Below are 26658 nucleotides of genomic sequence, written 5' to 3'. Positions count from 1 at the left end.
CAGTCAGTAGAAGAAGAAGTGGAGTGCCAGATAGTCGAGTGCGAATAAAGTTGATAAACAAAAAAATATATAGATTCCATTGTTTCGTATTTTGTTTTTATTTGCAAGATTTTATTATTCGCTTGTTTGTGACTTTCATTGTTTTGGTTTTTGTTCTTTTGATTGAGTGATAACAGGAAATAATAACGTTTACATATTTGGTTGTTCAAGTAACTAAACAATATAGTATTTCTGTTTTTATTGTAGTAATTTGTTTTGATAACTATTATTGGTTTGGCGTTTTGCAAGTTGCAGCTACTATAATTAAGGCTTAGGCCATTTTGCTAGGATATAAATAGAGGCATTAGGCTAGAGAGTTGTAATTACGTGCTTAGTGTAAATAAAAAGAATCGATTTAAACTTTCGTCAAGCCCTCCGTTTACACATTAAATTAAATAATAACACATGCTGCTTTTTGGTTTCCTTTCCTGGTTGCGTTCTTAGATTGCAGAGATTAGGTTTCTGGTTAATTTAATTAAATTCTTAGAATTCGCTATGTCTTTCTTTAGCTTTCACGCGTAATCACGTCACGCCAGGCCCGGTTGATAACGACAGTAGGTAGTAACAGTAGTAATCATAATAATAGTAATAATAATAACATTTAGTTGTAATTTGTTGTTGGTAGTTTAAAGCTAAGTAAGTTATTCGCTAATCATAATTCGCAGTTCCGTTTCAGCGCATTCGATGCGCCGCGGAAGTGTAAGACCTGCTAAGGATCTCAATTCCGATTTTCTATATCGATATCGAACCCATCCACAACGAGGGGGGTCTTGAGAATCTGGCTAAACGCTATTCGCGCGCAATGGAATACACTCGCCATGACATCCCGGCAAACCCTTTAAGAAAAGAAACGAAAAAGAAACAAGGTCAACATAAAAATTTCCATTTCCAAATCCAATTCCAATTCTCACACAGGAAGCCAACAAAATAAAAATGTAAAAAAATATCTAGGAGTTTCAGAAATCTCTAGAGATATCAAATCAATTTAAATGAAACCTGAGAGTAGTATTTAAAAATTTGTATATATTTTTAAAGCCTACTCTAAGCCTTTTTTATTGATTATAAATCTCTTGGAATTTCTGATTTTCTCCATGAATAAAATAAACTGGGGACAAGGACAATTTCACACTTTGTGTTGCTTGGTTCTCTGGTTCTCTCTGTTGTTGGCTTTATAGATAGTATATATCGATGGTGCCCTCCTCGAGCATCCTCTTGAGGGCCATATAGTTTTTGGGCGAGGGCGGCGGTCGGGCCAGCCGCTTGATGCTATACTCCTTGTCGTGGAAAACGCAAATGCGATCCTGCAACAATGTTCGTTTTGGTATCGGTATCGGTATTGGTATCGTTATCGCTGGTCTACCAATCCAACTACAAGTACGGGATGGCCTAATGTTTAGAAGGACCTATTTAAGAAGCTGAAGTCTCTACCAAAAAGTATAATCGGAGATGTCACAGAAATTTATTAAAAAAGAAACCTATCTTTGCTACTAAAATTAATAATAAAAGCCCTTAAAATGATATCCAAATTATTTTTTAAATTGTTTTCGGTACTAAATTCAGCTTAAATTTGTGTAAAAAGTTAAGTTTTTTGTTATCTTATTATATTTTAAATGTTACATCATTTCGGACTACTTTTTAGGTTTCTAGATTGATTTTTTAAACTGTGTACAAAAATTTTAAAAAATTAAGAAATGACACCTTCACTGCTGTGCAAATCTCTGACTTAAATTTAAATTCCCAGAAAGGAAAGAAGAATATGAAAAGGTTGCTTTTAAAAACGCAAATCATTTGTGGTTTTACATAAACCTAAACATTTCCTGATGAAACCTACTCCTGTGACACCCCCAAATTACAAAGTTGAGCCAGGATCGGAGTTCATTCTGCGGCGGTTAACAATTTTCACAGTCTTTGCCAATGTCGGTTAGGCGGTTTATTTATGTACAGGTTTTTTTGTTTAGCATGATTTTAATTTAAGAATTCTTTTTAGTTAAGGGTTTAGTTTTTGGGGTTAGTTGGTAAAGGTAACGGTAACGGAAATGGAACCAAAGAGTAGCCGTAGGGAAAATCTAAAAGTGCAAGCATGCGACTAACACAGAGCACAGTACAGGAAAAGCATCTCAAACATTTGCAAACGGGAAACATCGAGTGAGCACAGCTACGGATTCCGATTCCGATTCGGATTCGAATTCGAATTCGGATCGGTTTCTGGTTACCTTGGTCGTGCAGAAGCAGCACTCGAATTCCACGGGCACATCCTGCTCCAGGTTGTCCATCCGCTGGTTCTGCAGGTTCTCCAGCGCCACTTGGCGTCGCAGCTCGGCCACTTCCTATAAATAGTTGGTTGTGGGATCATTGCAACGCGTGTGAATGACTCGAAACGCATCGAACTTTAGCAGTCGGATTATATATATATAGTATAGATCTAGGCTGGAATATGTACAATAAGGTCACAGGATGCAGGGCATGCCGCATGCAAAAGTAACTCTTGGGGTTACAAGTAGTAGGGTTAGCAGGAAAGAAAATAAAAATAAATCGAAAGGTCCTGTGTTATCGCATGCGGCTCAAGCTGTGTGAGGGGTGTGCCTGCCAAGGTGGGGGTGATATTTATATTTAAGGGGATTCCCTTTATTCTTAGAGATAGCTTCTCACTTAGGTTAAATTGTATTTAAAATAATAAATTATTAATTGCCTTAGTAACCTTTTAAATCATTTAATTCTACCCATTTATGCTTACGATTTCCCCTACTAAAAATTCCTTTTCTTTATATATATTTACTTGTTTTTTGGCTTATAAACTTCAACAATTTGCCTGTAGATTTAAAATCTGTAATCAAATCCCAAAGCTAAGTAGGTCAATGTATATTTCTCAGACTTTTATCATAATACTTAAAGTGAAAACCTAAAAAAGAATATATTATATTCCAATTCCACAATGATTGCTGCTGTAAAACTCTTTTGGATCGGTAAGTAGAACCTCTTAAAGAATATCTAATAAAAACTATATAATATATTATATACTATATATCGATGCTATCACCAGTTCTAGTCTCTGTGGTTCTCTGTGCCCAGGGACAACCGATGTATGATGGTACTAAAAAGCCCTATCCCTATGCCAGTTCATGGAAAAATGAAAATAATCATTTTAAGGATGCAAAAGCAGATCTACACTCAAAAGGGGAACTAATAAAAACACACAAAAGATCACAAGGAACGGACACTGGTGCTAATCTAATGGATACCTATTCTCAAGGTAGGTAGTTGTGATAGGAGACTTCCAAAAATATTTTTAATTTAAATTTAAATTTAAGTTTTTATTTTAAGTTAGTCTCTGCACTTCCCAAATAACTTTTTCTCTCATTTTTAATTAATTTCCCAGCTTCCAATATAGGCCTACCCGCTGTAGATCAAAATATGCTTAACTCTGGCCAAATGGAGCTGAATCCAAGCATTGCTCAAGGTGCCTCTCTTCCAATCACTTACTCCCATCAGGCACCTTTGTATCAGGAAGTAAACACTCCCACAGAAAGAATCTCCGACACAGTGCCCAATGCCTATGCCGAACAAGATGAGACTGAACAGCGGCGTCAGGATCTGCGGAATCTTGTCCAGCACTTGTATGTGGCCCAGGCGCGGGTTCAGCTGGAGGCTACCGAAATAAGAAAGGCACAGGCGGTGGCCTCATCGGCCCAGGCCCAGTTGGAGGAGTCGGCCAACCAAGTGCGCAGCGTCACTGCCTCGCTGCATACTGCCCAGCAGGAGGTGGCTGCCTCGGCCATTCGGGCACAGATTGCCCAGCTCCAGCTGGCGGCACACGATCAATTGCTTTTTGCCGCTCGCCAGGATGTGGATGCTCTATCCTCACAAATGGTGGGACTGCAAGCAGCCGAGGGTATTGTCCAGCCTAAGCTTACCGTAGATTTGCATGCGCTGCTGGATAAGCTGAAGCAGCCGCTCCAGCAGAATGATCATCCCACGCCCGTGCCGGCCATTGTAGAGAGTATTCCGGGAATGGCCTCGCATCAGCAGCAGCAGAATCAACAGTGGCAGACACAGGGTCAGGGACAGTTTCCAGGACAGAATCGGCTGCCGGATACTTCATGGAATGTAGCCAGTGGCATTGTCCCCAAAGGAAAGCGCTTTTCCAACTTGGAAAACTATCAGAAATAGAGGTTTCCTAAGAGCCTAATTATTATTATTCCGTTTTTGAAGCTTTAGTTTTTATATAACCCCTTTGTTTCCTATCATTAACTTATCAATCTATATTTTTTAAATATTATTCAATAAACACTTAAATTAATATGTTTTAGTGTCTTGATTTTGTGTATAATTGTGAGTGTGTTTGGTTAAATAAAACGAAAAGTTGGTTAAAAAGACCAAATATAAATTTGGAAAATGTTACAAAATTGTTTAGCATTTTCTTTGATGAACTTAAGTTAGCAGAATAATGGAGTTAGCAGAATAGCAAAAATATTGGCTTACAGACTGAGAAAATGTTAAGGGCTTGAATTATAAATAATGAGAAACTAAAACTATATATTTCAGTTCTTTATAAATCTACAATATACATATGAAACACTTCTCCAAAGGCGGCTGCAGCTTCTAAAATTATTTCTTATTCATCAAAATCCAATAGAAAAAATAGAAATTTTTATTTAAATAAATTTTATGGACCTATAACCAAGTTATTGATGTGAAAAGAAAATACTTTTAAATCAATTTAAGCTAAATATTTTATTTAACAATAAAAAAAGAAGAGAAATCAGGGGAATTCTATGCAGCTCCGAAAGAACATTCGATCGATATTAATATATTATTTTAATATATTTATTAAATTATATAATAAGAGAAATTAATAGAATTCTATGCAGCATTCCTTCTGCAAATGCTCTTTGTTCTGTTACAAAATAAAAAAAGAGGATAAGGTTCAGCATTGGTTTCAGCCACTGAAAAGAAGACAAGATCAATCCGCAAATCCATTCAAAATCAATCAAAGACAAGGACATTTAAGGATATTTAGCTGTGGCACAAATGCATTCGAGTTGAGTAGAGTAGAGAGTATTTAGAGTAGTTGAGTTCTTTGTGTATACTTTGAATGTACCTCCTTACTGCGTCCCCGTAAAATCTAAAAGTTGAAATGTGTATAGTTGTTGTTGTTAAAGAACTTGGCTTTGTTCTCAAGAGTTTTATTTTATTTTTTTTGTAAATTTCTTTCTAATCAACAATTTGTGGTGAATCAAATCAAAAGATAGAGAGAACATGAAGCTAAACTAGGGGTAGAGACTAAGGACTACAAAAAAAGGCTGCCAATATATTGGAAAACTAAGGAAAATACTCTGGGATACGAAGAAACTCAAAAACAATTTTCAACCATCTTCCTTCCTGGCAAATGAGAACGAACCAAACGTGAGAAATATACATATAATTGGGGTAATAATTGGAATTATTTGAGTATATTTCGATCCAGCTTCAACGGCTTCACATTTACTAATACATAAGGATACGGATACGATTTAGGAACTTTGAAAACATTAAGATATTCAAGATATACGAATTTGCGAGTATATGGTTATGGGTAATGGCCGCTGCTATCCTGCGAATCTCTGACTTACCCCGGGCGTGATCATCATCTGGATGGGCAGGCCCTTGGCCTGCGAGAGGTTGTCCTCGTCATCGCCGCCCTCGGCGCCTTCGGGACCCTCCGATCCTTGGGTATTACCTCCGGGATTACTGGTACTGGCGGTGGTGGCCACAGCGGTGACTGCACTTGAGGCAGCCACCATGGCCAGGTTGTTGGCCACTCCGGATGTGGCTGCTCCGCCATTCGGTGGCTTAAGTTGCTGTTGCTGCTGCTGTTGCTGCTGCTGTTGCTGTTGTTGCTGCTGCTGCTGTAACTGTTGCATCTGCAACATTTGCTGCTCGCGGCGATAACTCTCCATGGCCATCATCGAGGTCTGTCGGGCATTTGGATTGTCGAAGCTGTATGGCGGCACTGCATCCTGCTCAGAGCTGGATCCGCGACGCTGGCCAAACGAGAGGAAAAATGGTTTAGTATCCTTCTGGCTAAGTATATATCTTAGAGAGAACACACATAGAAAATCAAACTACTTGTATGGCGGACAGAGTACTTACAAGGACACCATTGCAATTTGGTTAAGGGGCCAGGGACCAAGGGGAACACACACAACATTTATGGATATTATATATATCAAATAATTATTCGAATCAATTTCAGATGGATAGGTTTTGGTAGAAAGAAAATAAATGAATAAATTACCTTTACCAAAATGGTGTTCTTTGCCCATTTTTGTAAAGATTTTTTTGGGCTGCCAATATTGTTTGTTTTATTAAATGGTAATTATAGGTTTCCTTATAGATTTTGTAAGCAGTCAGACTTGGTACCGTTTACAATTGTAAAAGCCCCTTTTATTCCCTTATTTTATTTAGGAAACATTGTTAGTTTGCTGCTTAAACTTATAATGTAATATAATTATATTATACTTTAAAGTTACCTAAATAATCCTTAATCCTTTCTAGGCTTGGCAGTACCCTTTGCTTAAACTTTTACTTATTCAAATCTGTGATACCCATAACTCCCTCCAATATTCTATGGTTTTGTTCTTCAATCTTCAACCTAAATCAACCTAAAATCAATACAAGACACCATAAATATAATTTTGTGGGCTTAATTAATCTATTTTTCTCAAATGTAGGGCTTTTTTTTATCTGATTCGCTTTGATCAGTTCCTTAACTAATTTAAAATCAAAAATTATTACCTTAAAGTAACTAAATATTTTCTTAATTCAAGAAAAATAAAACTTAGAAACTAAAAAATTTCTAAATGTAAGATAAATGCATCTTTAATTTTAGAAAAGTAAGAGTGAACTTTGAACTCCTTTAAAAACCTCCCTAATTTATATTCCTATACATCTTCCCCTCTGATTGATTCGAAAAACCCCGACAACGAGACATTGAAACTCCCACCGGGAATTCCCCAAGAAACCACTTACGTGATGCAGGTTCGAGTTGCGCAAGTTGGCTACGTGGTCGTAGTTCTTGTAGCAGCCGGTGCCGGTGGTGGCCGGGTTGCGTCCGCTGGTGGATTCGCCCTCGGTGCTGTTGCCGTCCGTTTGCGAGAGATTGTGGCCTGTGGGCGATCGGCGGAGCGCGTGGGTTAAACGGTGCCAATTTTTCAGTGAACGTGTGTGACTCTCGCGCTTTTCTGCTTGGCGGTTTCGGGGTTGTGTTGTGTTTTTTTTGTGTGGATCAGTGGATCAGTGGTGTGTGGGAGGTGTGTGTGTTATCGGGTTATCGGATTATCGTGTTTTATCGTATGTCGATTGTATGGTTTTGTTGTTGTTTTGGGTTTCGCGCAAAGAAGCCATGAATGCATTTTGTCGCCATTTTCGTTTCGCATTTGTTTAGCCGACAGACGCCAGTGTTGATATATACACAGGGATATATATTTCACACACATAAATATATATAATATATATATATTTGGTAATGAGTTAGAGCGGATTTTGGTTTGGTTTGAATGTGTTTTTATTTGGTTTTTTGATTTTTTTTATCGTTTAAAATCAAAAGAGGGAATAAAAAGAAAGAAAATGAGTTTCATGAATGCTTTTTATATCGTTCGCTGTATTTTGAGGGGTTAATAATTGTTACGACGACGATGACGACGGAGACCACAAGAACGTTGAGGGCTAAGTTAAGTTAAGTTTAGTTTTAAGTTTAAGTTTTTAGTGGGATACAGTGAGAACAACATTGAAGAACGACGTCTATAACTTGGGGTTAAGTTAAGGGCTTACTCTTGTACTTGTGATTAGATGAATTAGAACAACATTTAGTTAATTTTAGTGATGCTAAAATGGCTGTTAGAAACTAATTCAACTAAACTAGAGTTGTTAAATAGTAGTTTGAGTATAGTTAGTAGTTTTATTTCTATTGAAAGTAGAGGGTTTTAAATGGAAATGGAAAGGGGAAAGCCCTGATAAAAATGTTAAATTTTATCTTGAAATTTTGAGGTGAAATTTAAAATTAAATTTAACTGTTTATATATTTTAAAAATATCTTTTAGATATATTTTGATTGTGAAAATTTGATAAATGCATTTCAATTATCATTTAAAAACTTGTTGTGGCCTTTGTGAGTGTCTGAGTGCTTCAAGTGGACGCGGCAAAACAAATGTGAGAAACATAGAGTTCTTTATTTTTACCAAAAAGACAAAATTCCGATTCATGGTCATTTACGCCATTCAGGTTCTTGTGTGTGATCTTGTATTATTAGCACTAAACACAAAAAACGAGAGTTAATGGGCTGAACTGTTAGAGGAAAACGTTCCTCACGATGATGGTTATGAGTAAAAATTTTCCCAAATACCTTTCCTTTCAACTCAAAAATCTGGTCAAGCCTTGAACACACCAAGTATATATATGGGGCTTATCTTGTTTTGGATTAGCACAATGAAATAATACAGCGCAGTTGGGCTTTTGGTTTTATTGCTAATTTCACAGACACACAAATTTGTTTACGGCTTTAACAGTATAGTACACAAAAGTATGGGTACAGGACACAGTACAGTACGGTACAGCACATTTGCTTGGGTTAGTACGATATATATATATTTACTATATGTTCTTTTGATCGATCATACATATGGCTTGAGCATAAAGAGAGCGTACACAGTTTCTATAGATTATAGTTCATAGGTTAGAGCATGCAGCGCGTAAGATTTGATATAATTTCGGAACGAAAGCGTTAAGTATGTGAAATTAAAATGGGGGACACGACACACACATACAAGGGTATATATATATAGAGAAGAGATTTTAAGGAAAAGAGGGGAAAATGGTGAATGAAAAATGGAGAGAAAACATTAAGTAAAAGGCACGTAAAGGCTTCTTTATATTTGGTTTTGTATTCATTTTTTGGTAGCTTCTTTTTCGAGCGCAATGATAGAAATGTTTGAACTATGTGAAACACAATGCAAATCATAATTAAAATCGTTCAAATATATATCACACACGAAAGTAAGGGGACTTAAAACCTGTATAAACTGCTCGGCTCGCTTATATATATTTTTTTATGTTGGGCTTACAATTTAACACAAAACTTCAGCTGTTCTATCTTAAAGTATGGCTGCAAACTAGGAGCAATTTGCTTTAAATAAGGCAATTTTCATTTTGGTTTTCCGTTGTGTCTTGCGCGTTGTTTTAGGAACGTTTCGCCAGTTAATCGTTAATCGTTAATCGTTAAACGCTATCGTTTCGCTAAGTTCTCTCATCTCTAATATGGAACGAGTATATTTCATTTGTATACCTACTGAATATATAGTACTATATATCGCTGATGCACTCTCTAAATTATAAACTAAGCATCCCTCCTCCTCTCACAGCTACAACAACTAATTTCATAAATAAGGCTGACTTCTGCTCTGTTAATATATATATTATTTTCCACCACTTGGAGTGCTTTTGATGTCCATGGAGGGAATTTTCTTTTGACTAATGCGCTCGATAAATGCCTTCTTGGAGTTTTACATAGAGGTTTAGGCCTAGTTAATCGCTAAGATTTAGACTAAATCAAAATTGTGCTTACGCGGATTGTATTTTCAGAGTTTTGGCGTGTTGTGTTAGCATTTCCTTAGAGGGGTTTTATATATAAGTTAATATATATTATGGGGAATGTATTAATTCCTGGAAGATTCCCCACACACGCACTAACACACACACACACATGCTGCAACCCACTAGAAATTATAAACTGTCTTTTTTCTTTGGGCACTTGAAAGTTTTGCTTGAGGACAAACCAAATGTGGATATGGCAAAGGTAGACACAAACTGGCAAAGGCAATCAATAAGTTACAATAGCAAATTTGAGCGGATTTTCATTGAGTTTGGTTTTTGGGAAATTTAATTATTTTGTTTTTTAATTTTCTGTTTTTTTTATTTTTTATTTTCAAGTGCTGATGGACATTTAGCAAAACTTTCAATATACGAATACAGTACAACATGGCGTATGCGCAATTACGTATACTTAATATTCATAAGCAGCAGCATGGGTGTGTGTGTGTATGGGAGCTGGTTTGTGGTGTGTGTGTGTGTGTGTGAGTTGGCGCCTAAAAGCAGTTACATTTAATCACAACATTCAATTGGAAATGAAATCAAAAATGGAAGTACACAATTCGTTTGATTTTCTCTGATTGATTCGAAGCTTAAAAGCAAGCTGGCTAGCTGCTAACCAATGGATAGTTTCTGGCTTTTTCTGGAAGTACTTTCGCTTAAGTCTAGGACTTGGTTGTGTGTGTGTGTGATTGATTGGTGTGTGTGTGTGTGTATGGTGTGTGTTTGTAACAAATTGCATTTGCTTCTCGTCTAATTTACATATATCATTCTCTTAGCTAGTTTCGCTTAGTGTACAGTTTTTGTTTCTGGTTGCTAGTTTCTTGGGTCTGGTTGTTGTTGCTGTGGTTGCAGCGGTTCGAGGCCCCTTTGATCCTTTTAGCGGCTGTCCTCGTTGTCACTGGAGCTATTCTGCTGCTGGGCATCGCGCTCCTCCAGCAGGCTGCGGTTCAGCTCCTGGATCCTGGCGGAGAGGGCACGCCGGCGCGGTGTGCCAAAGGATGGCAGCGGCGGTGCCTCGATCAGTGTGTTTTTCTCGCCTATTTCGAAAATCAGCCGCATTTAATTTTTATTTTAAGTAGTTGTTTGTTTTTTTCAGTGTTTTTTATTTTTGTAATTTTGAATTTTGCATTTTTTTTTTTTTTTTGGATCGAATATTTGTATTTGTGTTTTGAGTGAGTGTAAAATGTTTGGTATGATTTCGGGAAAATTCGAAAATCGTGAGCAGAAAGTAGAAAAAGAAGAGAGCAGAGAAAAGAACACGTTGTAGGTAGGATATATTTGGAGTCTAATATTTCTAGGCCTTGGGGTTGTAAGCCCAACGACTTCGATTCGCTAAAGTACAACTACGTTTTGGCTAAGAGAATGAGCATATACATCATTATGGGCTTATGTGTGTAGTCGTGTTTATATATCGTAATTGTATGTAATCAGCACTTGAAAATTTTCAAAAAATGTTTGTTTGTATTTATATAAATATATATATATTTTTTTTCAGATTCGAAATGTTTAAACTCTATGTTGAGCATTCAAATTTGCTATGGTTGTGTGTGGGGCGGTTCGAAAAACAAAGAATCAAGCAATGAGTAGCAAATTTTATCATCATCATAATTCACACAATTCACTTTTGGCAAATGTCCAACTCAAGTCAGCAATTAGGCAAACTCAATTTAACGGAAGGCAAACTGAAAACCGAACAACGCAACAAATTGCAACAGCAATTGCCTAGCTAATCACTAGCTATATATCCTTTTCCTATATATACAGGATGACCACAACTGAGAGGGGGCAAAACTTTATAGTTATTATAATTATTTTGAATTTGCAACTGTGCTGGATGTCAATGAATAAATAAATTATTGAATGTTTGAACTACTTGATTTTATCACATTTCCATTTTAAAATATATATTTAACTACATTTTAATTAAAGTTATGAAATGAATAGTAAAAGGATAATAAAACAAGATTTTTAAATTAAATTCAACATTATTTTACCAAAAAGTTATCCCACATTTTAATAAATATATTTCTAAGGATTACTGTGATTAAAAACAAACCCTTTCTCTTTTATTAATTTTTAGTATATATATATATTAATTATAGAATTTTGATTATATTTTAAATATTTTTTTAGTAATCTCTTAAGACATTTTAAATATTTTTGAAATATATATATTTTTTAAATATTTTTTTTTTTACATTTAAAAATTATTTTCCAGCACACCTGCAACATCCTTTCTAATTTCTCCACTAAGCCAAAGCTAAATACAAGCTAAAGCCGTGTGATTCTCTCCCTATATTTAAGCTAAAACTGGACTATATTGTATACCAAAATATATTCTAGGATACCAGAGAAAAGAGAAAGAGAGAGAGAGAGAGAACTCCAGAGAGATAGTGTGCGAATATAGTACAATATAGTGTGGCTGTAGGTTGGCGCGTGTTTCGTGTCGTGTCAGTGTCTTCTTTGTGTGTGTGTGTTTCTAGCGGTTGTCAAAGGCTACTACTTTTAAGTGGCATTTTATGGAGAATAGTTTTTATATAGATACATTTTGTAGCGGTACGGATATAGTGTGGACTAGGCTACGTATACGCAATGTAGTCACCTGGAGCACTTTGCACATCGAGGGTCTGCCTGCCTATATTGGGGGTGCTTTGTCTTTTACCCTTCGGATGCACGACATTTGTTTGCTTGCCTAAAATAAAATACACACGTCGGAGGGTTGAGAGGTTGAGCGGGTTTTAGGGTTTAACTTGGGCTTTCAGCGGCTTTTGTGGGAGATTCCATTGCCTACTTGAAGGCGCGCGGGCTTTTTGTACAGCAGAGGTGGTGTGTGTGAGAGAGAGAGAGAGACGGTGTGCTTTGTACAAGTGAAAACCCCACTAATTTCCTCGTTTAATGCGCTAAGTACAAAAGCATTTGCCTAATTGACCATTATCTGTGTGTGTGTTTGTGTGTTTTGTCTCTTGGGGTGTTTTTTATTTGTGGGTCTATTTTGTAGCTACGAAACTTAAGAGTAAGTCAAATCGCTTAACTAGTTTACAATTGATCAATCGAACGTAAGTCTCTGAACGGTTCAACAATTTCTATCATCTTACGGCTCAGCGCAGTCGCAGGACTCTCGTCCGACTCCTGTGGAATATGCTATTTACACGCCTCTTGGCTGGATTCTAGAGATACAGCTTACAACTGAACGAAATACGGAAATAAACCAATTTGAACTGATGGAGAGAAAAAGCGAAGAACAAAAGTGCATGCTGAAAGTAAAAGTGTACTTGGAAAGCCAAGGCATAAATCTACACAAGAGTAAGCGTTTAATTAGAAAGGGAAAATATAGGTATAAACACAGAAAAATATATATCTTTAGTTATATTTTTCTATGGAGATACAACACAGATGGTGGGACATAGTAAGCATAGCATGAGGCGAGGGATTGTGGGGGCTTCAAGGATCTAGAAGGCTAGGAGATAGTTCCCTTTCAGTGGGACTTTGGTTTAGTAGATAAGTAAGGCAAGGCACATAGATATATTGATACATCGATAGTAAGGTAGGTATTTAGGGCACGTAATTGATATCTTACCTGTGTCGACAATCACATCGATGAGATCCATGGACTTGGCGAACGCATCTTTCAGATTGATATGATGAAAGGAGACAATGCTGCCCTCGCGTTTGGCACGATCGAGTGCCTCACGGCGCTTGAGGGCCTTTTCGCGTCGCATCTGATTCTTATAAAATTCAGCAAAATTGTTAACGATGATGGGAATAGGCAAAGCGATTACCAGAACACCGCATATGCAACACACAGTACCAATAACCTTTCCCAGTGCAGTTGTGGGATAGATGTCCCCGTAGCCAACAGTTGTCATTGTAATACCCGCCCACCAAAATGTTTCCGGTATTGAAACGAATTTTGTATCCTTTTCATCCTTTTCGGCAAAATATGCCAGCGAAGAAAATATGAGAACGCCCATGGCCAGGAACAGCATTAGTAGACCGAGTTCCTTATATGAGTTACGCAGCGTAAAGCCTAACGACTGCAGGCCCGTTGAGTGACGGGCCAGCTTAAGGATTCGCAGGATGCGCATGATGCGAAAGACCTGCACCACCCGACGCACATCCTGGAACTGGTCCGTTGCATTCTTATTCGTTTCCAATAGAAATAACGAAACAAAGTATGGGAGTATTGCCAATAGATCGATTATGTTAAGGCCGCCCTTAAAGAACTTCCACTTGTCCGGCGAGGCGCTAAACCTAAGTATGTACTCTAGAGTGAACCACGTGATACACACGGCCTCAACCATTGCCAATTGCGGATTATCCTGTGGTGTACCGTTGTCAATGTGTTGTAGTTGTGGTAGGGTGTTCAACGTCAGGGCTATGGTAGACAGGACTATGAATAGTATGGATATCACTGCGATAACCTGCGAACGGTAAAGAACAATCGAGACTTTGTCGAGACCATGATTCAGCAACGATTCAATTTTCAATGCAATCAAATCACAACGATAATAGGGTATTGTATTGTTTTTGTTTTTTTTTTTAAAGGTATTTTGTTGGTATTTAGGTACATAACACGATACGTTCATTCAATAATATAGTACGAGTAAGTCTGTCATTTATACACAGCTACTTTTGGTTTGGTTTTTTTTTTGTTTAATTAATCGAAAAAACATGGTTACAACAATCAGCAAAGTTCAGCGAGTTCTCCTCATAAAGAGTTCACTTTGATTCTGTTTTTTTTTTTGGTTTGATTTTTGTTTGGGGTTAAGCAAACATTTAGTTAGCTTTTCGAGGTTGTTAGTCGAATCTTGGCCTGTTAAAAATTGTTTTCCTAAAGCAGGTTTAACCTGCAATCGAAGTTTAGTTGAGAAGTTTATCCTGATCGTTTTTCCTATTTCATTTCGTTTCAGTTTCTATTTAAAGGGGTTTGTTTCCTATAACCTTTTCGTTTCATTCAGGGACTTGGTTGGCTTTCCTGATCGGTTTTTATTTTTTGTACTTTTCAAAGGCTGCTGTACTATATGTGAAGTATATATTTTATTTGTCGTGAATCCTTCTTCATCAAATAAACCAAAAAAGATTGAAATCAAAGGTTGGCAACAAACGAAAACACACAAACGAAAACATGGGTTGGGTTTTTATTATATATTCATTTAATGTATATTTTTTTTTGTATATTTTTTCCTAGGTCTCGAAGCTTTTGGAGCTCAGTGGGTCTCTAGTCTAGATCAACTCTTTCTCTGGGTGTTTCTGAGTGTGTGGGCTTGTGAGTGGGGCAAGTGGTTGTTGATTGTTTGTAAGTGGCAAGTGGTTAGTGGTAAGTGGTTAGTGGTTCGTGGTTCGTGGCTCTGGTGGTTCGTGGTTGGTTGGTTGTTTAGTGTGTGTGTTTAGTTGTTTAGAGTTTGTTGTGGGGACAGATCACATGACGCAACACAAGGACATAACACACCTACATACATATTTGCTATACGTGTGTGTGTCTAATTGGATCTATATATTATGGTATGAGGGTGAACCAGGGGGGGCACTCCGTCGTCAAAATAAGAGACGCTACCCTTGGGGACTGCAGTCGACTTTAAAATCTTTTTTTTTATTTTCAAATCTCAAATATATTCCCTTACAAATTAATCACCATTCTTCGTTCTTCGTTTGAATACCAATTGGACAAACAATTTTGTATTTATCGGCGTGTTTTGCTCATTCGCTGTACGAGTATGTGTATTTGTTTTCTTTTTTATATGGTTTTTTCTTGTTTCGGAAAAATTGGAAAATTATGGTTGTGGGAAATCAAAGTACATATCTCAAGGATGGGTTTTTTTTTATGATAGTTCTAGCAAATGACAACGAAAAGGAAGAAGTTCTAATTTAAAGTCAAAGTTTAATTCAAATTCAAATTCAAATCCAAATGCATAACTTTCGTAGCAAACGAGCTAAAAGGTATCACAATTACGAGATAAAGGAAAAACGAAAAACCAAGTGAGTAATTGTAAATTAGAAATTACAAATTAGAAATTAGAAATCGAAAACTGGGCCATCAAATAATTGCATCTGTCACACAGATAGCCCTGAAATGATGCATTTATTGGACGGATAGATTCCTTTCAATATACACAAACACACATAAACAATTTGAATTATTGGTTTTGTTCTAAATAATACATTTAATTTACCAAAAAACTGCCAATTGCAGAGATTGAAGTGTTTGGAAGTGTTGCGGAGGGGGGCAGGGTGGAAAATTGGATTTTTCAGAGGGCAGAGAGGACCTGTCACAAATGCGAATGCAAAATTTCATTTGCAGTTTCAATGCCAGATGGAAAATGAAAGATGGAAGGCGCCTCCTGATTGCCACATTGGGCCTTAGACTGTATCTGAATCCGAATCCGAATTTGTATCTGGGCTTTAGGTCATGTGGTGTCTATGTGTGTGTGTGTCTGAGAGAGAGGCTGAGTGAGAAGTGTGGTATGTCTTTATGTCTTAAGAGGCGTGTGTGAGTGTGTGACTAATTCCTGGGGCACAACTTTTTACATTTTCTGGGTTATCTGAAATTTGGCTTGTTTATCGAATTTATCGATAATTTTAAAATTAATAACAAGTCTAAATATTAAAATCATAAACTATTTTGGGTAAAAAGAAACATTTCAGTGTTGAAAAAACATATATAGATATATTTTTATTTACCAATATATTGTTGTTTACTAAAATAAATCATTTATCGATAAATATCAATTGCTTAAAAGTGTGCCCTTGGAATTAGCCAATGGCATTCGACTAAAAGAAGACAGATATATAGAGAGGCAGAGTGAAAGATAGAGAGATATAGAGTTATAGAGTTATAGAGCTTGAACATCTTGGACATGCCACGCCCCCAAAGTGGTGGTATGCATAGATAACTCTTTGTGAGTGTCCAGATCTACCATAGTAGGCCACTGTACGCAACCACGCAGTTCTGGTTTCGGAAACGGAATCGGATCTGGAATTGGGATCTGGAACTGGATCGTGGAAAATGTGGGGGCGGGGGGGAAAGCTGAGGTTCAATTTTTATATTTGACATTTCTGCCTCCTTGTTGGATGAGCTGACTTCTCTAGTTATGGCTTATGGCTTGTTCTACGTATATAGATACAAAAGGTTAAAGATACAGATATTATGCAGTTATTAGACAAAAGATACATATAGTCAAGAAGGAGAGTCATTACGTAAGGATAAACGAAACACACACTAAAAGATACACAAACTCACAAGGAAACGTAAAAGAAAACGGAGAACCGAAAAGAGAGAGAAAATAATTTGATGGTGCTATTTAGCTAGAGCTTCATACGATGAGAAGAAGAGTAGTACAGATACAAGATACAAGTGCGAAAGAGGTCACACCAGGGGCTTAAAAAGAGACAAAGATAGTAAGGGGTTATGGCTATAGTTACAGAGACAGAAAGAGAGTTTGGGGGGGGAGAGAGAGAGAACTGATTGCAATTGAAGTGGTCTTTGGTCTGTTTCAAACTTCGGGAAAGTTAATTAAATTTCCAGAGGAAATTCGGGGATTGTGGGATTGAGGCGGAGGCGGAGGGTAACAACAATCTACTTGAGATGGTGATGAAAACTTGTACTTTACAAACTAATTTACTTTCGATTCTTATTTCGCTTTCGATTTGAACAGAATGCATTGGAGGGATGTTTCGTAAACAAAAAAGTTGTGTGCGAATTATCACTTTGGCATTACTGGGTTTTGGATTTTGGAACTGCTACCATTGCTGCTCAGTCATGGAGGTGGTTTTTGGGGGGTATTTGGTTTTGGTTTCTAGGGTTCCGGGATTGAGGTTTCTAGCTGATACAGGGTTCGCTGGGTTGAAAGTAAAACATGATATCGCAAATACTCCAAGTACTAGCTGGCTTACTTGATCACAGTCTCGGTTTGGTTAACTAAATCGAAACTGAAGAGGTAACTGAAAATATGCACAAAACTCACAGACTAACTACAAAGTTCAAAGCGAAGCCAGTCGCCAAAAGCTGTATCTGCTGTTGCTGCTGCTGCTCGAGGCCTACAAAAACTCAAAAAATTGTACTCTATAAAGCCGCTGGACAACAGAGCCACAAGATTTACATAAAAAATGAGGGGAAACTCAAAGCGTCAAAGGAAGCTGATCATCGGTGGTCCGAAGGGTAAAGGATACTTTTGCAAAGGTTTTGGGGGTATAAAAATGTTATATTTTCGATTTGTTGGGTCTAAAAAATTGTAGGAAATTTTATTTGAAGCCAATAAAGCTTTTAAAATCGGAAATAAATACTGTAAATTACGTTTAATCTTTTTATTATATTTTAAAGCTTGTTATTTCCTAATTTGAAATTTATAAACTATCTAAACGTACATAATTTTTCATATTTTTAATTGTTAAAAAATCAAACAACCTTTGCAATCGCATCGAAAATAGGATATTAAATTTGAATTAACTTCCCTGAACCTGGCTGAAATCCACTTGAATTACAAGTTATGAAAAGTCGATGGATAACAGGACAAGATCTCAGGGCAAGGTGAAGCAAAGTGTGTGGATAGATAAAGGTGACAGAGACAGGTGAAAAAGGTGAAACTGAGAGTTGGGGGACGGAGAAATAAAGAGGAAAGTCATAAAAACAGTCAAAAAACAAGACATGCGACAAGAAAATCGGGACAAAAGAGTTTCGAATATATTGAGATATATACGATATTTATAGGAATATACAAATTTACAATCCGTACTAAACTAAATCTAGATCAAAAAGGGTAAACTTTGGGTCGGTAAACGGAAAATGACATTCAATTGAAATTCAAAAAGGGTGCAAGACTTGAGCTGGTTTTTTGCTCAGTGTGTCGCCGTGTTTGGTGTGTGGTTGTGTGTGTGTTTAGGTGTATCTGTGTGTCGTTCGGAAACCAAGTTCCGGCTTAAAAATATTTGATCAGGTTTTGCATTTTGGTTTCACGTGAAGTGTTTTATTTACGGGTTGTTCGTTTTGCGGTTTCGTTTTTCGGTGGTTTTTTATTTTTATACTTTTTGGGAGGTTTGGTGGGAGATTGTAGGGGGTGTTTTTGGGTGGTTTTTTTGGTGGGTGGTGCATGAGTTGGTTCGCATACTTTGTTCGACTCACTAAAAAACAAACAAAATTCGATACAAACGGCTATAGAATTCAGTACGAATCGACTACGACGAAATTCTATACTAGTGGCATTCAAATGCAGCAAATTTGGTGGGTTAATATTTCAAGTTGGAGATTTTGTTCGATCGATATTCTTTTTATTCTTGTTTTTTTTTTTGGGTACGGGGAGGTCTCGTAAACCGAAAAATCAAAAGACTAAAACTAAAAGGGGAAATCAACGGGGAGATTTCTTTTCTCTACTTTAAGGATGAAAGATAGAACTCTGATTGGAAGATGCTGACTTTAAGAGAGGATTTCTAAGAGACTTCAAAGACACCGTAGTAGACGTTTCTCCAAGTGTTTCAATTCGTGTATAATTTGTTGTGTGTGTTTGTTTCAGTGTCTGTGTGTTTGTGTGTGAGTTGGGGGTGTGTGGAAGGAGATAGTAATCAATTGACCAATAGCTATAAAGGAAATCGGTTAAAACACAATAACAAGGAGAGTTAAATAAATTTATCTTCCAGATGCAATACACACGAGTTTACAACATGACATCAAATATTCAAATATAGAAAATATATACGGTTTATATACGACATAGAGAGATATGTACATATATCATAGTATACCGCCAATGGGAACGAACGGAACGGAACAGTAACGGAAACGGAAAAGGTCAACACAAAAGGCGCACACAAACAACTGAACAACAATTTTGGATATTTTAGTTTCCGTTTTGTTTATTGTTGTTGTTGCTTTTCGTAGTGTATTTATAGTATAAGAAAAAAAATATAGTTAAAAGTTTTTGAATATTTTTGGAGTATTTTCGGGTATTATTTTCTGTTTTGTTTGTCTTGTGGGCGAGCTTTTGTTTGTCGCTTTCAACGAGGCGAAGATTTCAACTGAGTTTTCTGAGTCGGATTTTGTTAACTGCTTTGGTTATTAGATCAGAGCTAGATTTGTTTGGTTCTCATATTTATCATTTCGTTGAAAAAAGGATGTGTTTAGGCGTGGTATTAAAAATAAACCAAAAAAGTACAGAACTAAAAAATCTTTGGTTAGTTTCTTCTGTCTCTCTGACTGGAAAACTATAGTTAGTTGTCGAAGAAAAACGTAAAAATGAAAATACGATAAAAAGTACAACTGGCAAAGGGCTCTGGAAATTTTTCATTACCTTTTAAAATGCAACAGAAAAGTTTTAAATTAAAAATTCTTGAAATCAAAATCACGAAAAGAGATCTCATTCTTGCGAAAATCTAAATAAGTTTTTAGAAATTTCTGGGAATGCTTTCCATGAATTTTAAACAAACTAAAGAGAAAATTAAAAAGTTAAACCTAAATGAGAGTATGAAAATAAAAAGTACATAATTCAAATAAAAATTGAACCGAAAATCGAATGAAAAATTATAGGAGATGCACCCAAATATGTTGTAATTATTTCCATTCTCCCACCAAAAGATATATATTTATATTTTTGGTTAAAGCCAAAGCTAATGCAGAAAATCGGGGCAAATTATCGGCTGTATATTACAAGCTGAAGCCTCAAAATTCGTGGTATTATGCGAGTGTTTTTCACATGGGGTTATTTATAGATGTGTATGTATGTGTGTGTGTGATAATGTGTTGTGCCCGGGACTTGAAAAGCTTAAGCTTAAGATCGGGACTATTAGGATATATGGTACAAGGTCGGGGGCAGAATGGGGAACTGTATAAAAGTCCCCCGAAACATTCTGACCCGTCGACCCAAGACCTAGTGGTATTTTCCCCCCTAGCACATGGAAAATGGAAATGTATTACAACACGAAGATGGCCACTTCTCCCCAGAGTCCTTGTTCGTTACAATATTTTCGAGGATTTCTACAGCACACCTGCCGCCTGGTCATATCGCTTATTGCCCATTCCCAAACATTGTTACATGGGGTTGTTTGGGGTTTTGGGGGAGAAACAGAGAGAGATTAACTTCACCATCATCATCAACAATTAAGAGAGATATACGTATTAATTATAGTAGAGATATAAATAGGTTTATATATAATATATATTGTATGTATACAGGGCTTGTCAATTTCGCAAAAAACTGTGTGTGATGTAAAAAAGACTGGATTAGATTAGAAACGATTATTAGTAATAACAATTTTGGATCAGTTCTAGTTTGATCTTTTTGTATTTTTAGCCTTTTGAGGATTCGAACTCTTCTCTGGGTGTCGTCGCGTGTTTCGTTTACACTAAGACTCGAACTAAAACCGAAGAAACTCAAACTAAAAACATAAAATGCATCTTAGTCTAGAATAAAGGGTGGGAGTGGTTTAGGCAAAAGCAGAAATTATGGGGTGAACGTAACTGAACTCAAATCAAACTCAAAAAAGTGCCGAAAACTCTTTCTCATTTTTTTTCAACGTTGTATTTGTGAGGTTACTCTAATCGCAGATCTGGGAACTTCCGGTTCCGTTCGAGGGAAGAAGACTCTATCTGTCCGATGTAGGTCCAGTTCCAAACTGTACGATATATGTGTGTGGGCGGCACAAAAGCTGGAAGCACTTTGTATATGGGATATTCACACATGAGCCAGCGGTATGTACAAAAACACTGATGTGGATCCCAAAGGATCGGCGCGCCAGGAAGCGGCATTTATATATGGGATAATATCTGAGTACAGATAACTGGCGGACATTCCCAGTAGCGCTTAACACCAGTAGCGAGTAACCAGTAACGAGTAACGAGAATAAGTAACGAGTATGTATATTATATCTTTTCAGAGTGCAAGCATATCTTTGTAGTTTTTTTTTTTTTTTTTTGTATCTGAGTCGCAAAAGCAAGTGATGGTTTGGCGGATTTTTGTACAGCATTGAGAGAGTGGTATATATATTGTATATATAAATATTTATATATAGAGAGAGTTATAGAGGTAGAGATAGAGATATGTTGCTGTTATTCTTACACTATACTCTGATCTGCTCGTTGGCTGAGTTATATATATTACAGAGTGCAAAGTACTTGGCGATAGTGTAAAAATAATAGTGACTTTGCACAGAACCAAAGTTCAACTACAAAAGAGTAAACTCAAGATGTAAGTGAAGAACTCAAGAGGTTCAAAATAACTCGGTTGGGAGGGGGATATATCTGGGGATATTATCTGGTTATCGAACTAAAGAGATATATATATCTTACGCTTGACATTGACACAGTTTCACAGTTCAACGGTTAGAAACACAATACGAACACATCTATGAGAATCGTTGGGTAATTGGATTTGGGGAATAAGGTATTACACAGAGAAAAATTTATATTTATCAAAATTTAAATAAGTATCAGAACATTAGTTTTATAATTCTTAAGCAATTACAAATTTTTCTCTGTTGTGGGGAATCTTTAGGATCATTTTTTTTTCTTTGGGATATTGGAGTAACAGGACACTATAATACCTTAAGTCGGGGCAACCGACTGGACTTACCCGGGCGGCGAAACTGGTGTTGGGCTTCTCGAGCAGCTCCCACAGATACTTCTGGTATTCGGCGCATTTACCTTCGCCAAACTCCTCCTCGTCACGCTGCCTCAGGGACTCCGCCTCCTTGCGCATCTCCTCGTGAACGTTCTCCTTGCGCTGATGGTACTTGTGCTGGCAGCAGGACTCCAGGTACAGCTCGTCGACGCCCCAATACTCCAGATCATCGCTAAACGCAAGCACGCACATCTCGTCGACGATGTGCAGCTTGCCGGTGCGATAGAAGTTCAGGATGGAGCTGAAGCTTTTCGGATGGCGGTCGAAGAAATACTCGTTGTCGGCCAATGAGTAGTCGTCGCACAGCTCCACGATGGCCTCGTGGGTGGTGCACTCCCTCAGCCGCCCGAGCCGCGTGTGGGGCAGTCGCTCCAGCGTCCGCCACAGCACCTCGTGCCGGACGCCGCCCACATTGATGGACACGCGACTGTTCACCGCCTTGGACTGGGCTATCATGAATGGCTCGGGCGGCGGTATGGAGGACATGGATCTGGAATGTGTCCGCTGCAGGGCGCCGGTGGTCTGGCTCTGGCTCTGGCTCTGGCTCTGGCTCTGGGTGGGCATGCCACCTGAAATTGATTCACCTCCGCCTCCGCCACCGACGCCCCCGCCACCGACGCTGCCAGCGATCTGCTGTGACGTTGTGGGAATCGAGTGCGTTGGCGATGCGACTGGGAATGGGGCGTAGCGAACCTCCTTGCCTGCTGCTGCTGGTGTTGCTCCTCCTCCTCCTCCTCCTCCTGCTCCTCCTGCTGTGGCTCCTGATCCTGCACCTGATCCTGTTGCTGCTCCCGCTCCCGCTGTAGATCCCGCAGAAAGACCTGCAGCATTTCCGGCGGATGGGCCAGCAAGGTGGCCGCCATCAGCGTAATCCAACTGGCGTGCACCAGCGGCACCAGCTGGCCCAAGGTGATAAGCACCGCCGCCAGCTGCTGGGAGAGATCCGAGGCCGAGGCCACCATATGCACCAGCTCCAGCGGCTCCCATTGCCCGCTCCCAGTCGACGTTGCCGCTGGTGTCATAGTACGGCTGATTGTCGCCCATGTCGGTTGCATTAGTTGCAGCTGCATGCTGCTGATACAGGAGTTGCTGCTGCTCCTGATGCTGCTGCTGCTGCTGCAGCTGCTGGTGCTTGTGTTGCTGCTGCAGCTGTTGCTGAAGCTGCTGCTGCTGCTGTTTCGAGAGTTGCTGTTGCTGAGTCGCTTGTTGCTGCTGTTGCTGTTGCTGGCCAGCAGCCTGTCCACCTTGCAATTGCCCGACCATTTGTAATACTCCATTATTGGTTTGGAGCGGTGTCGATTCACCCGTTGCCCAGCGTACCGCCTCACGGTCCCTGTCGCGTTCGCCGACCATAAGTCTGCTGTAAAATCGAGAAAGAAAGAGATTTATAAGCCAAACAGAACAGAGAGAAATTATAAGGGGGAACTTCTACTATTTTAAAATATTTTGTATAATATTTTTTGGCTTATAAAACCTATTTCTTCTAGTGTAATTTAGTGTCTTTCGAACTTACCGCTACATCGCGTCAATTGTCGTCATTACAGCCTCCGTTGGTGTGTGTGCTGCCCCTCTTTTCCGCTTTTCCTCAGCTCTGGTCCTCTGCTGCTGCTCCTCCGATTGCTATCGCCGGGGCAATTGATTCCGATTATCCGGCCCGGTCTCTATATATATCTATATATATATCTGCGGCTCTATAAATCCTTCAATTGCGGTCTGGCAGGCTGCTGGCTATGTCCTTTGTACTCCTGTCGGCCTCCCTCATTTTTGGCTTTCTGGCTTCCGGGACTGACTGTGTTCTTTGTGGTCGTGACGATGTCCTTCTGGGTATTGAACTCTCTCGGGCCAAGTGCTCCAGCGGCAATTCTCGTTGTTATGTCTATGATCACAGTTTGTGTTCTGGCCTTGATTCGTGGTTGAAAGGCCCAGGTTCAGGTTGAGTTGAGGTTGAGGCTCAGGCGTGGTTTGGCAGCATTTTGTGGGGGCAATAGCTGCAATTTATAGGGAAAACGAAGAGCAATATCAGTAAGAGTTGCTTATGGTAAAGCAATTATATCTGACCGCATATCGATGGTCGATAAGCTGCGTAAATGCCGAGCACCTTAATTATGCGTGCCGTGTAATCAAGCTTTCCAGGTGGACAGTGGGATACACAGGGAAAGCTAGATTACTTTCTATAGATTATATACATAGATTTATACATTATATAAATTATATATATATGTACAAAGATATATATAAGAAAAAATTAACTTAAATATTTTTTGCCAAAAAAGTACTTAAAAAAAAAAAACCCCACCCACTTCATTACTATTCCCAATATCACTTCGAGGTCACCGCCATGAATCACTTACCCAGAAACTCGCTTATTGAATCACGCTATTTTGAAATGCCACGCCCACTGTGCGCCCCATCAGTGGGACTATAAATCAATAGTTGCGGACAACTGATAAGATAGGGAACCCAATCAGCGGGTGGAAGTTTCCCAGCCCCCATTTTCACCCTCTTGCCAGAGCCGTAGCATACTTTTTAGGGCCAGCGGCAATTATCGCATAATTGCATATGCAAATGAATACTGCGTTTGTTTGGAGAATTCTTACCCCTTCGGCGAAAATCGAGGTCGCGTCTCTTTTATTTATTAGCGTTAATTTGCAATCGCCGAAGGCTGTGCCTTTGCATTTAAATGCGTCTATTTTTGGGGTCAGCCAGCACACTGCCCTGTTATTTGTTGGCCTTTGCCCAGATTTAGTACGATTTTCAGTCCGATTTTCAGTTGGATTTTCCTACTTTCTGCCGCATTGCAATCAAATTTGAATTTTTACGAACCGCCGGAAATGGCAAGTAATAAGGTCCGGGCATTTCTCAAATGGATTGCCCCATGCGTAGTCGCCGGGAAAGAAATGTTAACTGACCTCAGCCGAATAACGTCTTCATTTGGTATTCAGTCGCAGTCGCATTGCCAGCCATTCGCATGCAGATTGCAGATTTGTGCGCCACCTGTCACTCTCGCTGCCCTTTCGCCTCGCGTGTGCCACGGGTCATGGGTTAAGAGTTATACGAGTTATAGTTATGGCATTATGACGCTCAAACCATATAGTTTTGCTGCATTTTAGCCGGACTAAATTGTTGTTTATTAGCCCCAACCCCCCCGACTCCCCTGGCTCCAAGTGGGCACTTTGGCCTTATATAATTGGAGAATGGCAATGCCAAAGCTCAAGTACTCACATTTTTGACAACATTTCTGGCGAGTTTGTAGCTAATGGGTGGAGTTCTTGCCCCCAAGGGTGTGATGAACTTCAGGGAAATTAGTATAGGAATTATATTTTAGATATCTATAATAAAATATAATTAAATTCATTTAATAATTTATTTTGGTTTAATAAAGGGAAGTAACAAAGTTTTTTCTTCCAAGATTTACAATGGATTCAATTATAAATTCATAGAAAATTTATATTTGACTTCTACTAACCCAAAAAAATTTTAAATGTATTTCTTTAAAAATATCTTAAATATTTTATGTTTTATTAAATAAATTCCCTAGAAAATATTTCTTAAATTCATATTTTAAAATATTTTTCAAGGTAAAAATAATTGTAAGAACGGTTTTTACTTGAGAAAATTCCATTTTCAATGCAAATAAATTCTAAAAAAATTATTTCTGCCATAAAATTATTGTAATTATATTTTTTATTATATAGCTTATTTTTTCGAGGTACAACTCCAGTTGATATTCCACATTTTTTGATCAAATTGAAAGCTTTTGTTCGCGCTGCTTGAGTTTCTCATTTATTTTAATCGCGTGCGAAGCCAAAGGCAAAAGTTTTTCTCTTTATTTTTTTGTATTGCAATTATTTCTGGCGCAAAATGAAACTAAACTGCATGCAAACTCATAGTTCTGCGAGCTATGTTTTTTATTTTTATTTATTCTGTTTGTTTTGTTTTGTTATTTGGAATGCATGCAACACGTTAGCCCCGCAGCTCGACAATTAATTCTCGGGCACAGGATGTGTACAAGTGTTGTGTGTGTGTGTGCGTGTGTGTTTGTGTGTGAAGTGGCCAACTTCACCTTGGAACCTGTTGAATTGCCTTGAGGCTAAAACGCCGTGGCAGAATGCAATTAATTTCCCATTTTAATGAGGTGAGACCTTTTCGTTGTTCCAGCAAAACTTGGTCACAAGACAAGGACGAGGCGAGCACATTTTCTTTTGACTGCTTCTGGCCTTGTCATAAAAACTCGGCCAGATAATGGCTGCTAAAATTTATGACAACGCCCACACACACACCCACACACACACTCCCCAAAGACAGCATTTAGTGCGGGGCCATAAATCTGCAAACATAATTTGCTAACACGTATGCACAACATTACAAAATGGCCACTTAATTGCCCTCAAAT

General features: G+C 38.3%; 2 protein-coding genes across 19 annotated transcripts in view; one reads left to right on the top strand and one right to left on the bottom strand.

The window, feature by feature from the left end:
- Positions 1 to 26658, bottom strand: part of Shab (Shaker cognate b) — a 62626-nt gene that overhangs the window by 5018 nt on the left and 30950 nt on the right. For 8 of the 18 annotated variants that reach the window (XM_041775517.2, XM_070285328.1, XM_070285329.1 and 5 more), the window contains 6 exons: positions 23779 to 24253; positions 22218 to 23625; positions 13241 to 14084; positions 7048 to 7259; positions 5649 to 6059; positions 2253 to 2366 (listed from right to left, as the gene is read on the bottom strand). In XM_041775517.2, coding sequence (XP_041631451.1) covers positions 2253 to 2366; positions 5649 to 6059; positions 7048 to 7259; positions 13241 to 14084; positions 22218 to 23618 — 2982 coding nt within the window. In that variant the 5' untranslated portion in view covers positions 23619 to 23625; positions 23779 to 24253. Of the gene's footprint in view, positions 1 to 89; positions 876 to 1199; positions 1341 to 2252; positions 2367 to 5648; positions 6060 to 7047; positions 7260 to 8181; positions 10701 to 12265; positions 12356 to 13240; positions 14085 to 22217; positions 23626 to 23778; positions 24254 to 26658 lie in introns of those variants that run through there. The other 10 variants (XM_070285341.1, XM_070285337.1, XM_070285338.1 and 7 more) reach the window with 10 other exon arrangements.
- LOC108075217 (uncharacterized) lies at positions 2846 to 4336 on the top strand. Its single transcript, XM_017167558.3, has 3 exons — positions 2846 to 3002; positions 3080 to 3289; positions 3416 to 4336. The coding sequence occupies exons 1-3, from the start codon at positions 2972 to 2974 to the stop codon at positions 4204 to 4206; spliced, it is 1032 nt and encodes a 343-aa protein (XP_017023047.1). The 5' UTR covers positions 2846 to 2971; the 3' UTR covers positions 4207 to 4336.

The sequence above is a fragment of the Drosophila kikkawai genome, chromosome 3L, assembly GCF_030179895.1.
Source record: "Drosophila kikkawai strain 14028-0561.14 chromosome 3L, DkikHiC1v2, whole genome shotgun sequence".
NCBI classification, from domain to species: Eukaryota; Metazoa; Arthropoda; class Insecta; order Diptera; family Drosophilidae; genus Drosophila; species Drosophila kikkawai.
Note: the sequence above shows the minus strand (reverse complement) of the source record. Positions and strands in the feature narration are given on the sequence as shown.

What these genes read in the sequence shown, in the direction of transcription:
- LOC108075217 (XM_017167558.3), top strand. Translation starts at nt 2,972, where the DNA reads ATGATTGCTGCTGTAAAACTCTTTTGGATCG. An exon ending in TGTAAAACTCTTTTGGATCG is followed by an intron (nt 3,003 to 3,079) that starts GTAAGTAGAACC and finishes TGCTATCACCAG; the next exon opens with TTCTAGTCTCTGTGGTTCTC. An exon ending in AATGGATACCTATTCTCAAG is followed by an intron (nt 3,290 to 3,415) that starts GTAGGTAGTTGT and finishes TTAATTTCCCAG; the next exon opens with CTTCCAATATAGGCCTACCC.